The 14,185-nt window shown below is 45.8% G+C and overlaps 1 protein-coding gene across 11 annotated transcripts in view; it reads right to left on the minus strand.

Moving 5' to 3' along the window:
* Positions 1 to 13,469: 13,469 nt before the first annotated feature.
* DLGAP1 (DLG associated protein 1) overlaps positions 13,470 to 14,185 on the minus strand; it is a 342,691-nt gene continuing 341,975 nt past the window's right edge. For all 11 annotated transcript variants that reach the window (XM_064481562.1, XM_064481561.1, XM_010976379.3 and 8 more), the window contains one exon: positions 13,470 to 13,679. In XM_064481562.1, coding sequence (XP_064337632.1) covers positions 13,470 to 13,679 — 210 coding nt within the window. The remainder of the gene's footprint in view (positions 13,680 to 14,185) is intronic.

Here is a 14,185-nt window from a genome sequence, read left to right on the forward strand (position 1 = left end):
AACGCTTCCCTACCCTCTCCTGCTCCACAGACGTGGAAAGCGGTCACGTTTGTGCAGGGGATGGTGGCAGCTCGCGGCTGGAGAGCCGGCCTGGCCCTCAGCACACCTTGACCCCATAGCCCAGGGGCCGGTGCCCTGGGGGAAGCTCAGCAGTGCTCATACGTATCGCCCCCTCTCCACAGCCATCTCCCCCTCCCTCCTTTCCCATGGAGAATGTATTTTCCATTCCGGGAACTGTATGATGCTACCCCTGGTGCAGAGGTGACCACAGGACTTGGCTAAGCCAGTTGGTGCATCAACTTTGTTGTAAAACAAGTTCCGAAAAAATAGTCATAAGAAAAGAAAAGAAACAAAGACACTTTAAAAAATATGAAATGGAGAAAATCCTAAAACATGGCTATGAAGTTTGGGAGCATCACTCAAAACTAATGCCCCTTCCGGAAAATGCATGTACTGGTCAGTTTCCACATCTGTGAAACAAGAAGGGAGCTGGACTAAATGGTCCCCAATGTACCTTTTAGATCGAAATTCAGGGATTAAAAAATGTAAACAAACATTCAACTAATTAGTGACAGGTACGCTGAAGGAGTCAGAGGTGAATGCCTACAACTTTGAAATGCACAACAAAACAAGAAAGAAGGATGGTGGGAGGGAGGGATGGAGAACGAACTGGTAGGTGTTACGGCAAGTCCAGTAACATGTTGATGGTGGGAGCTGGGGTGGATCTATGTTGGGGTGTTCACTGTAGAAGACTTTCGATTTGGCCACAGGGTTGAAATTTTACAATGAGAAATGCTGGGGAAAAGAATGAGTGCTTTGACATCCACTCTTCATTGACTAATGCAGAAAAAATGAACAACACAAAGTAACCCGTTCAACTGGTTAAAAAGCTGTTAGATTTAATAGATAATCTAAGATGTTGTAACAGAACAATTTCAAGCCTTTGTGTAAGAAACAAAAATTCAAAACTTCTGCGATTGCAAAAATGTTAAGGTACCAATTATTGGGTGCTTGCTGCACATCAGGACTCTGCTAAGTGTTTTCAATGAAATGTCATCCAGTTGAATCCTCACAAGCATCTATGAAGCAGGTAAAAATAGGTATTGTCCTATGTCTTTGACAGACGGGAATCTGAGACTGGACGAGCTTCTTCAAGGCCATGGAGCTGGGACCTGACAGCTGGGATTTGAATTCTGGGCTGAAGCACCTCCCCGACGGCTCTTCACTGGTACTTGATCTGCTCCGCCTGCTGCTTCAGTCTTCCTGACAGTTAGACCTCAGGTCGACGGGAGAGGTAGGCTCATACACACGGCGGTGTACTAGCCAGTCTTGGCACCTGACGGAGCAAAAACTGCGGGTGGGGACCCAGTTCAGCCCCGAGTCCTGGGCTTGGCAGCGACCTTGCCCAAGACACTTGGCAATTCTGCACCTCAGCGTCTTCGTATGTAAATAGAAGTGAACTTCAGGCAGATTGCTCCATGAAGCACTTGCTAACATTTTGGCCACGTGGACAGGTTTGCTTTCTGCCTCGTGACATTTCTATCATCCTGTGCATTCTGCATACATCAGTTCTGGGTGCTTGGGGTGTGTCCCCCTTTCTGTGCAACCTCTAATTCCACATCTTCCTGCTTCAGTTATCTTTCTTTTAAAAGCTTTCTAAGAGTACGGTAGCCCCCATCTCATCCTGTGTGGGCAGTTTCGTACCCACCCCCGCCACTGCCCAATCCTTCTGAGAATTTCAGGGCACAGACTGACAGTCTCATCACTGTTTCTTATTCTGAATCAGCGATTTGACCCCACTGCCTCCTCATCTCCTGCAGTAAATGTCCTCTCTCCATCATGAGTCACCCCAGGCCCTTTTGATTTAATTCCTCTGTATCTAAACTACCAGGAAAACATGAACAACTGCAATGACTTTTCATAGAAGAAATGAGACTAGTGAGCGATTATTACAGAACAGGCGAGAGATAACTTCAAATGTCCTTCATCCATTCAGCTAAGATCTGTTGATGCCTTCTGGATGCCAGGCATTGTGCTGGTGCTGGAAATACCAAAATGCGTAAAACATTCAAGGAAAAAATAATCCTTCCCATCCTCAGGTTTACCTTCTAGTTGGGAGATGAGATGACGTTCTATTCGTGCATTTTGTTGGTTGTAGGTTAGTCAGTGATCAGAGGTGTGGAGAAAAACGAGGGGAGAGGGAGGAGTGTCTGTGGGCCAGGTGCGCGTGGGAGTGCGCGATTTTAAGTAGGAGGATGGGAAGGGACCCACTGAGAGGAGACCTGACGCCAGAGGAGCTGGTGCTGTGGGAATCTGTGGGAGGAAGGCTCAGCTCAGACAGACGCTTCTATCATTACAGAAATCTGTTAGTGCTGGGTGGAGAATATGAAGTGTAGAGTATCGTTATGAACTGGATTTTACATATTTGATGTGTTTTCATCCCTTGCAGTTATTTTCTTATTGGTGCTCATATTGTCTGTTTTTGGGCCAGTGAGAGCCTCTTCAGTATTTAGCGTGAGTGAGGAAGGAAAGTCAGTGCCACGACGCTGTCCCAGGCTCTCGGAGGAGGCGGGGTGGCTGAAGCAGGCACTGAGCAACCTGCTGCGCCTGAGGAACCATTTCATGCTGCGTGCTTTTTTGTGTGCGTGCTTTTGACAGCCACTCTGTCTCCTTGCACCCCACATCCTGAATTTATGAAGACTTTAGGATTTAGTGTATGTATAGAAATAGAAAGAGGGACTGAGTCTGAGGCCAGGTTATCATGATGTAGAATATAAGCACCACGTAGCAGGAACCCGAAGATCTAAAAAGAGCACAGAATTTAAGCTCCTACGTGAGCATTGGTAGACATCCTGGACAGCTACCTGGAACTCCCGTAGACAGGCAACTGGACTGGGGAGGAGGGGAAACTGAACGGATGGCTCAGTTGTTGAATTTCCAGGCCAGGGAAAGCCATGCAATCTCCATATTTATCTACATATTTAATAAACCCGACCAACAGGCTTGAGAGCTCTTTTAAAAGCAGGGAGGGAGCCGGGTGGATGACTCTGGAATCCAGTTAGATTTGCAAATTATCATCTGTAGAAAAGCCTGCCTAGGTTTCTGGGTGAGGGAGAAGGGCCCCTCAGTGATCTGCTGAAGGGGAGAACAGGATGCTTCTGGACCAAGTGTGAGGTGCACTTGGTCTTGCAAAGGACTTTATTTCTGATTTGTATATGCATCAGAGACATCCAGAGACAAAAATCTACAACATCCAAATTGTCCTGGAAAGTCCAGGCTCTGGGCTTTCGTCCTTGTAGCTCAAGTCTCATTCTTACATAAAACATCCAGAGAGAATTTCACCTTTACAGGAAATTCACTGCAGTAACGGTCGATTAAAATAAGGCTTCTGTTCACAGAGCGAAGCTTTGAGGATCTTTTTGTGGCACACATTGTCACTGTCTTCTTGTTGTGTAGGACCCTCACCAGACACTGAATTTACTGGTGCCTTGATTTTCAACTTCCCAGCATCCAAAAGTGTGAGAAGGAAATGTTTAAGCTGCAAAAACCTGTGGTTATTTTTGTTATAGCAGCTCAAATGGACTGAAACAGAAGGGAAAACTATCATTTGAAGTGATTCCTTATAAGATGCGATTGTCTTTGCTCGGTGACTTTGTGGGAAGGTCTCAGGTGCGTAGTAATTGATTCACATTTTATTACAATGTTTTGGAAGATAAACTGATGTGAGCTAGTCACTTCATAGAAATATGAATTATGATGTTGAACCTTCTGCCTTCTGTGTTCTAATTCTCGGAATAAGAGCCGGACTGACAGGTGTTTAACCTCAATGGGAAACCTCATGCTGGACGGCCGTAGTCCCTTATGCCCCATGCTCCCCTTAGATACAAATGGAGAAATTATTTGTGCTCCATTACCAAGTGGGTTATAAAATTCCTAGTAATAATTTAGGTAACGGTAGATTTTTCCCTCGTGCATAGCACACTAACTCTCGCTGGTCCTCACCCGGGCAGAGGAGGTAAGGTAAGGAACAACCCCCACGACATACCTGTCATCCTGGCCTTACCTGTGTACTTAGGTGGTGGACTCCTTGGCCATCACTGCTCCGCCGCTCCTCAGTGCCCTTGGGTCAACCCAACCATTCTGCTTAAAATGCCTGCTCGATGGGGGTGCTCAGCCTCTGCCGCACCAGAGCGCAGACGCCCTGGCCTCCCCTGCCTCCCTCAGTTCGCACGGAACAGATTTGCTGTGCTGATTCCTCAAAGCTCCCCAGGTTGAGGCTGCCGGACCTGCCTGTGGACTCTGGCGTTAAACTCACCTGGTGAGTTTGTGAGACGTGCAGAATGGCTCTCAGAGCAGACTACCAAGTCAGAATCTGCTTGGGGTGGGGTGGGGGGTCTTGGGGAGAGCTAAATGAATCCAACTTTAAGGCAGCCTTTTTCGGTATGGGGCTGAAACACTAACCAGGCCTTAGGACTCTGCTGTGTGAAGTCCTCCGTGTGTCCCCACACTGAGGAAGGGACAGCCACAGCCTTCCGGCCGCCGAGCCCACTGGGCTGAAAGGGCTGCAGCCTTTAGCGTGACAAAGGGTGGCGCTTGGGAAACGAGGAGTTCCTGCTGGCAAGCAGATAGGTCCCGACAGTCACACGCTCTGATATGGGCCTGTCTGAACAGGAAAAGGAGGACTTTTTACTTGTCAGGAGGTCTACTTGAAAAGAAAAGAGGGAAAAAACAAAGCAAAACAAAACACTGAAATATTGCTTACTTCCTCAAGGGGAGGACACGGGTTTTGGATTGGACTCCAAAGGATGTCGAGCTCAACACAGATGTCAGTTAACTCTGTCTCATTCTGGGGCCATTTGTTTGCCGAGAACCCAAAGTCGCTCAAACCACTTGAATGAAAAGAGGGTTGATTTTAAAGACACGGTCGTGATACTTCACCCTCTGGTCATTTGTCAGCGCTGTGATCTGCGGGGCAGCTGTGCCTCACACATTGGGTTTGCAATGTCTACACAATTGGTGTGAGCGTAGAAGGGAGGTTTTCAAGGTTTGTGTGGGTCTCTCCACACGGACCGAAGACGAACTGTAACAAAACGCTGAGCGCTCAGCCCTAACTGTCAGGAAGCCCAGAAGGGACTTCGGTGTTCGCGACTCAGGACCGTGGGAGTTTGTTTATCTAGCAAGTTTCTTCTTCTTTTTTCTTTTTTCTGTTTTTTAATTTTTAAAATTGTTCAGTGCTTTATGTTGGAGTTCCGCGGGTCATCTTAAAGCCTTTTGAGAAGTGGAAACGAGTTTAAAAAACGAGTAATTGAAACCCAGGACTACCACGCATAGGCGTTGGCATCCTGCTATGAACCTTCTGCCGCCAAGGTGCTTCCAGGGCCGAGCCCGGACCTGCCGCCGACCCGGCTGGGTTCTTAGGGGGCCGTCATCGGGGTAGGCACGCGGCCCCAGTTCCCGAAGGAGTCCATGCCCCGGGGCTGAGGTATGCTTCCTCCTTCCTTGAGCTCTGGCAGCTTTGTTCTGTGAGTTATAGAAAAGCCTGCGTTAAATCTGCCTCCAGACTTCTGGAGACTTTCTTTCCCTTCCTTGCTGCAAGTTGGAAGAGGCCTGATTTTGTTGTTGTCGCTTTAAGCCTGCCTCTGAATTTACCTTCTGAATGCTTTGTTTCCCTGTTTGCAAAGGTAGGTGTAAAACTGCTACATGTTTGAAGTGGACACCGAGGCAGCCTTTTGGGAGAGCAATATTTAAAACCAAAAGTTCACGTCCATTTGCCTAGGAATACAACCCTTAGATCCACTTCTACATGCACTACAGATCCGTTGTAAAACGATTTTCACCACAGATTTTGTCGTAGCAAATGGTGGAAACAGCCTAAATGTCCATCAATAGAAGGACTAAATAATATGTCATGGTTCATCCATGAATCAGAATGTTATGGAGCCATTAGAGAGAATGGGTGGATCAGAATGTTCTGAAATGGAACGTACGTTACTAAATGAAAAAAAAGCGAACAGGAAAGGAATGTGTGTAGTATGCACCCAGTTTGTGGGAAAAGAAAAAAAAACATTCTTGAAGGTGCATAGTTAAGTTTTGGAAGGACATACAAAAAAACTTTTCAAAGATATTGAACATTGAAGGAAAGAACTGCAGGGAGCAGTGGACTTACTTCATTATACACCCCTAGTTCTGTTTGAAATTTTCTTATGTGTACACTCTTCACCAGAAAAAAAAAAGACATAAGTTGCACAGATCTCACACATATGAACAAAGGATCTATAGTTAGACTGAATTCAAATATTAGCTGTCACTTAACCTGTGACCTTTGAGGTACTCTCATCGCTCTGTAATTTACTTGTAGTGACCGTCACGTGTGGCAACTGTGAGGTTTAAGTTACAGAATGCACATCAGATAGAGTTGGGGTGCAAGGTACTTTCTCTGTAAACATAAATATGTAGTAATGATGACAGTGAACGTTTGCTGGGTGCTCACCACATGCCAGGCTTTACGCTGTGTTAAGAGCTTTACATGCATTCATTCTTTGAATCTGTAGAACAACCCTAGGAAGTAGGTATAATTTTCATCCTGATTGTACAGATGGGGAAATGGAGGCACAGAGAGGCCAAGTAACTTGCCCAGGCAAACACAGCTAGTAAGTGGGAGAGCTAAGGATTCAAACCCAGGCTTCTGGCGCCATAGCCCAAGCTCTTTGCCATGTACACACCGGCCCTGTCCATGCTGGGCTGACAGGTCTACTCATGGCACAGTTTTGCGGCTCAGAAGAGGGTCCGTCCAAGTTTCTCAGGGGACTGCTAAGAATGTTCATAATGTCTTCTAACCACAGGGCGTGCTTTCCCGCCCACCCCACATCTGGATGCGACCATCAAAATGCCCCTGGGTGTTTTTGTGGGGACTTCTCCCTCTGCCTCTCTCTCCTCCCAGCTGGGCCCTCTCTGCCTGTGCTTCTGGAGTCACTCGCAAGAGCCCTGCTGGGAAACCTCTACTTCCAGGTGAAGCCAACAGGGACCCCACCTGTGGCAGGGGTGGGGACAGCAGTTTCTCCTGCATCTCTTATCCAGCAGGTGCCCTGAGATACTAGGAGCCGTGGAGGACCTGCTGTCTTCCGCAAGGACCATCAGGCGACACAGTTCGTCAGAATGACTTGTCTTGGGGTGGTACACCAAGTGTCTCAGGGCGTCGGTGTTTCCTTGATGTTTAACCCATGTTCTCTCAGTTGAATATTTAACCCGGCTGTCATGTGCTGCCTTTGCTAGAGGAATGGCCGGTCTTTGGCTTCCTCACCACCCGTCTTAAAACAAAGTGCCCTTAGGAATAAAAACATGATGACGTCAGCCACTGACAGATGTGTATCGTCTTAATACCAAAGCATCTTAGATCCCCATTAGTAGGGTGTTTTTCTTTCTTTGCCTCCAGAATTACTCAGAATCACCTGAGTAATCATTCCTCACTTCGCCACTATTTCCGCAGTGCTTAGCACGCGCACGTGTCCCGTTTGGAAATCCCCGCCGTCTTGTGCCAACATCCCTCCACTGTTCCGATTTTCCAAACCAGGGATCGATTTTTCACTCTCGATGTGAGATTTCTTTCTCTCTTTAAGATTTCATTTTGAACAACTGTCTAGTCAAGGGCTCCTTGGGGCACCAGTGCAAGATGGGAGCAAAGACCCCAGCTTCTTGGAAAGGATCACCCTGCGGTCATTGCAGACGCATCACCTTGCTTGACTAACCTGAGAAACAATTCAGGAGCCCTTGCGCTGCCTTTTCAAGTTTGTCGAGCTCACCGTTGGCGGTACCAGGCGCACCCTGAACTCCCAGGTCCTGCTCCTGCCGAGGGCCAGGCTGCTGCCTTGGAAGGCAGTAAAGGCAGCGAGGTTCCCTGGAAAGGAGTCTAAATTGTCCGACTTACCTCTGTCTCACCTTTATTCAGGCTCTGCCCTTGCAATCTGCCTCTTCGCACACGTAGGAATTACAAACAGACACTGGGTTTGCTAAGGTTGCAAAGTGCACCAGGTCTGATTCTAGAAAGGAAATGCTGTGACAAAGCTGGCATTGTAGAAACCGTCACTTACAGAAGCACACATTTTCTACAGCAAGAGGCTATTCCCTAAGACCAAAATCCCTCTAAAATAGACCCTCCCTTCTTCGGTGAGTAGAATATTTTCGTTTTAATCTGCAGAGATGCTTCCTTTATGGAGCCATCCACAGTATTATCTGACTCCTTAGATGTTCCTCCTCATTCTTCATAATAAAAATTGCTGGTAGGCATTGGACTTGGATGCCCTAGGAAGAAGGAAGGGTTCAGCAACTGATCACTATGTGCAGAGAGGTCAGAAGGCTGGCTCTGCAGGAACGTTTTCTGCCTGTAGAGCACTGGTCTTCAGAAGCAGTGAAAGCACCAGGATTTAAGGCTACAAAACCCATAATTGTTTACAGCCTCCTGTACTAGAGTTAATGGGAAGAATGCATAACAGGAGAGGAAACTTACTCTGTTTGCTTTCCCCTTCCTCCTGTCCGAAGTGAAAAGGGGAGTTTTTCTATGGAAGAAGCTCTTTATTGAGATCTTGATGGATGCTCCCTCCTGACGACACTGGTTTACCTCTCAGGTAATCTGGAAAGAGGACATTGGCACCTGCTTCTCCTAGAAGGCAGACTGGAAGCATGAGGTGGAAGCACGGCATCCTTCATCCACTTCATGGAAACACTAGGTGGATGGCACCAGCTCAGTCAGCAGTGTGGCGGAGCTTGACTGTGGGTGTTCAGTACAGTGTTTTCTTGTTTTCAGCCATGGTCTATAAATTCACGCTTGTACTCATTGACATGGGAGACGTAACGAAATAATCTGTTGACTGTTGCAGTGGGACTTCCCATTCCTATGAGTGTCTGACGATGCCCCCCTGGGCTAGCAGGAGACCCAGAGGGAAGCAAACGGGCCAGGAAGCACCACACTATTTCCTCTGTCGGCTTCAGGGGAGATACGTGACTTGCAGAGGAACTGAAGACCTATTCTGTGCACTGACACTAGTAGGTGAGTTAGGACCAGAGAGGGTTTTCAGACAAGGCCACTAGTTTCTGTTTGCAAAAGGAGTCAATCTGATCTTGGTTTAGGAGCTAAAAGTCCAGCAGCCTATTGAAGAAACCCAGGGTAGATTTTTGGCATCCTTTGGTAAAGGTGACATTGGAAAATGAACGCATTCAGACACTGGGATTTTCATATGTCATTTATTTAAACCAAAATCACTTTATATTTTCAAGGGGTGGATTTCAAAGATACAAAAGTAAATTCAAACCCTTTTGTTCAATATCTGTTAAAAAAAAAAGATTACAATTTTGTATGGGAGTGGACCCTGTTACGCGGGCAATTGCTTCAAATTTCTGCATGCAAAAACTGACTCATCTTGTTTTGGGATCGGCTAAAATGTTTAAGGAGCCCCAATGAAATACAAGAATTACTCTGATAAAAGACGAGAAGCATAATCACGGCTCAGTTAAGGTAAATGGATGGCGCGTGAGCCAAAGTAATGAGATCTTTGCAACCTCGCTGGGGTTCAGCAACTTGGAGCGCTGCTCTTTTGAAGCACTTTCAAAAGTACATTGTTTTATTTTAGTGACTGACACAGGTCTTGCTTATGTGTAAAAATCAGAAAAAGTGGCTTATCTGCTTAAAAATGTCCAAATTTGTTGCGTATACTTGGGCTTTGCCCAAGAACTTTGTAGGACAAAGTACTGTTGGATGCAGGTGTCGGAGTTGCAGGCGTTTTCAGATACGGCAAGTCTACTTCATAAAACATTCTAACTTACCTTTTTTTTGGGTAAGTCTATTTTGCTATATCAAGTAAGGGTTATGGATATGACCTAGATGAAAACCAGGGGGAATCAACAGTGGCAAATAAATACCAATTCTAAATGTGCGAAGAATTAGATAAAGACCTCACTGCAGACAAAGCTAAACGCAGTCTTGGATTTTGGACTCAAATCTGTCACTTAATGATTGTGTCACACTGAGCAGATTACTGAACGTCGAGGAGCAGTTTTTCATTAATGCGAGGGTGAAATGAAAACCATAAAGCATTATTCTGATTTTTCTTGCCCTGGAGGACCATGTAGGAAACAAAATTGAAATGTTTGTGAAGAAATCCAAGTGGGTAGAAATATATACAGATTTGCACATGTGTGAGAAGCTAATAACTTCTTTCATAAAACATACAGCTCCTGACATGAAACTTTCAGGTGTGTGTGATCATCACAGTAAAAGGACTTTTAGTTGTTGGCATTTAAATCCCTTGGATCGGGTACAAGTTCTACCCACCAGCTCACAGGGACTAGCCATATACGTTACAATGAAAGTTAGAATGACATACTTCTTAATTGCTTAATAATTGCCCCCAAAGACAATCACTTATATTTTGGAAGAAGCAGGACTCTAGTGAAAACACACAGACCTGAAAGCAGTGCATTAATTATTTTATTAATTTCTTCTTTTTACATTATGGGAAACATTCATCTATTTACAATTTTTTTTCCACACACAATCTAGGTAAATAAGCCTATGAAATTCCAATTCATAAAGCCATAAAAATGTTCCCCACCCCTCCATCTGAAGGCTTTCAAATGAATCTTTTTTTTTCCAAACCAAAATAATTTTTAAAAATTACATTTGGGAATTCAGATATGCTGGATTTACATTCCAGTTATTTAAAATATGCATCTAGACATGTTTTAAAAAAGAAATGGTAAATTCACAAGGATAAGGCTTAAATTAAAGTGGTAATGCACAGTAAAACATTAAGGAAACATCTATAAATAACAGAAATATATTACAAATAAATTAGTTCTATTTACCATTTCAAATATTAAAAATCTGTAATCCATTTCTTCATCTCTCTTTACAAAAAGGTTATGTGAATTGTATGGAAACATCTGCAAAAAATATAATAAAACTTAATTTCTTTGAATGTTTTTTGATGTGGGAGACAAGCTTCTCTTGTAATCCCCCCACCCCAAGAAAATGCCCAAACACCTTTATACCAAAGTTAAACAAAATAAGTAATTTTCAGGGTACATACATTTTCCATTATGAACTTAAAAAACATTTCTACAAATTACATCAAAAAGAACAATGTAACAAAGGTTATACTCATGGATGTCAGTTTAAGGGGGCAGGTGGTTAACAAGCAGCTTTATGTAGGGTCATGTCTTAACATCAATAATTAGCTTTCTATAAAGTGTTTGTACAATTTGTGTTTTGAAGGAAGGCAAAGGTCATGGTGCCTGTAGGCATTCAGCTAAAAGATTTAAAATTCTTACCAAAAATAGCTTATGAATATACAAATACCATTCACATAGACAAGATAAATAGGCCGTCTCTTGTCTCTCTTTAAAATATCCTGGGCTAAACCAGTTTCCAAAGACAATATTGTAGGATGATCTTGAACCGTATTAGAAATCTATTTCTTAATCCAAATCAGGGCACAGAGCTGTGGTTGGGAACATGGGTCTTCAAATAGATGCTGCCGCCTTCAGGTTAACCTGTGAGTTCCAAGCCATTTTCAGGACTGAATGGGACCATAGTCTACCCAACGTGGCAGTCGGCCTTACTTGTTGCCAACTCTGTGTGGCCTTCCTTGGCTGCTACAAAGTAAAGAAAAGGTGGATTCTTTTTAAAACCACCAAATACGTGAGCTCAAATTCTCTGCTCCAATTTTACAAAGCACTTGAGGCGCCTTGTTCTCCCTAGCTAAAAGTTGGTTGGTTGGTTTTTAAATAAGTTAGTAGCCCTTTTCTAGTAAACCACAGCAGTAAACGTTTGTGCCCTGTTTGTAAAGATAGCTCAAAGCATCAATGGCTCTGAGAGGTAGCGAATTCTCTAGTGGTTTTAGAATATGTCCACGAACCTAGTTGTTGCCAGAACCCATCACCTCTCTTAATTTCTTAAATTAAATTAAATTAGCACCTGGCTATGAGAGTGGTTTTTTTTTTGTTTTTTTTTTTTTGTTTTTAAAAGCTTCTCTGGTGCAAGTATACTTGATGTATGTTTTTAAAAGCCTGTCATTTTTCAATGGTAATTTCTAATGCTTTAGGGAGCTGGATAAAATGCCAGTGATCCTTTAAGATCACCTCACTCCAAATGTTTAAACTGCTTCGAGTAAGGGCATTTAAAGGTAACTTTAGCTGGATGCAAAAGTCATACTGCCCATCCAAAAAGACAGAAAAGTTAAATCAACATTCTTGGCCAAAAGCCTGGGTTTCTTTCAATGTTTAGGAATCCTCCCCCTCCACGTGGCTGCTGAAACTGGCAGGTCAAATGTCTTCTCGCTCTACCTGGGGCCTCAAGAGGATTGGCAGCTCTTTGGAATGAGACTACATGTCTGTTGGGACAAAAAGCCTATTTGATCAGTTGGACACGGGACAAGATCCTTATTCCGGGGTATATGATAGGACTCTGTGTAGCAGTGAGAGAAGACTGATGGAGAAAAACGTATGCCATGTGAACTACGGGGTTAAAAGAGACAGATGTGTAGCATTCAAAGGGATGATGGGAAAATCCAAACTCTTCTCAGAAAACAGCCCGGCTGCCATTTACAGCACTTTGTAAGCAGAGATGTACTTGTGTATGTGGAATTAGGTAGGCCCCCCGGGATGAACACGAACAAATTAATAGAACCAACACTTTCCCCTTTAAAGACCCGCCCCCCACCCCACCCCCCACCACAACAACAATATAATATACATAGTACAATAAAAGTTGATAAAACACTTCAGGTCTAAGTTTTCTTAGTACTAGGACCAAAAAAAAAAAAAAAAAATCCCTTATGTAGTATCTTAAACTCTCAGTGCTTCCTTTGCCTTGCCTATTCGTGTTATTGCCTTTCGGAATAGATTGATGTCCCTGAAAGATCGAATTGACAATCTTCTGCTGATTGAGACGTTTGAAGCCGTGACTGATGACGGACAGTGAGGCAGTTTGTGCAGCTGTGAGGGATGCAGCTACCCCCAGCACCCGCGATGTTGCTCCTCTTCCTCCCCCCACTACACGTCCTGGTCCCCCAGCCCCAGCCCATCTCCGTCCCCTCCCGGTGTGTCACTCGTGGCCTCCGCTGACAGGGTGTGACCTCTGAGGGTGGAGAGAAAGTGCTCCGTCGGCTCGTGTCGGGGACACGGAGGGGGTCGGAGCCCTCGTTCCTTTCCCGTGGAAGACCGCGAGGGCCCCGAGGGTCCCCCTGGGAGACTGGATTTCTGAAATACCCTATGGATTGATATTGCTGAACTCTAGGGACAGACTAGCTCGAGAGAACTGAGGATGGCGGGGACCTACAGGGGCCGCTGCTACGCGGATGGGCGGGCGGGCGAGCCGAGAACGGAAAGGGGGGCGCTCGGGAGGAGGCGGGGCGGCGGGGCGCGCGCGGGGGCGCGGGCGGGGCGGCGCGGCGCGGCGGCGGCGGCGGCGGCTGCGCTCAGAGCCGGGTCTGCGCCTCGGGGATGTAGATCTCGATGCTCTCGGCGCTCTCGGTGGCCGAGTTCTGGCGGACGGACGCGGCGCGCTTGGCGGCCATCAGGCGCTTGCGGGCCTCCTGGCGCTGCGAGCTCTCCAGCGAGCGCTCCCGGATCAGCGGCGCGGGGCCCTTCGCCGGCTTCTTTGGCACTGGAGGAGGGGCCCTTCTCTCCTGATCAAAGCAGAAGGTTCAGGACATTACACAGCTTCTCAGGACAAGCTTGGGAAAAACTGGGATAGGTCAGTAGTTAGCACACAGGTTTTGTTTTGTTTTGTTTTGTTTTTAACCTAATAGGTTAGTTCTGATCTGCACACTGTCTATTTTTATATATCATAGGTATATTTTCTTCTTCATTATTCTGGCTTAGGTATGCAAAAGATGCAGGAAATAAAAAACACCGATAAGCTTAAGGCCAAGGGTAAGGCTGGAAGGCAGAACTAGGTCTCTCCAAGGCAAGGATGTGGGTATTCAAAATGCCCCCTGCTGAAAGGCTGCCGCCCCCAGCACATTTAGTGTGCTTTCTCCCTGGAGGCTCCAGACTCTTCCGGCTGCCAGAGATGGGGCAGAGTGGAAGGGGCAGCCTCTTAGAACTGCATCCCCTCTAAGGAGGGAGGCAGCGGGTGCCAGCTGGTTCAGTTTAAAAGCATCACCGCCCGCTCCCTGGGCCCACCCAACCT

The sequence above is a fragment of the Camelus dromedarius genome, chromosome 32 (assembly GCF_036321535.1).
Source record: "Camelus dromedarius isolate mCamDro1 chromosome 32, mCamDro1.pat, whole genome shotgun sequence".
NCBI classification, from domain to species: domain Eukaryota; kingdom Metazoa; phylum Chordata; class Mammalia; order Artiodactyla; family Camelidae; genus Camelus; species Camelus dromedarius.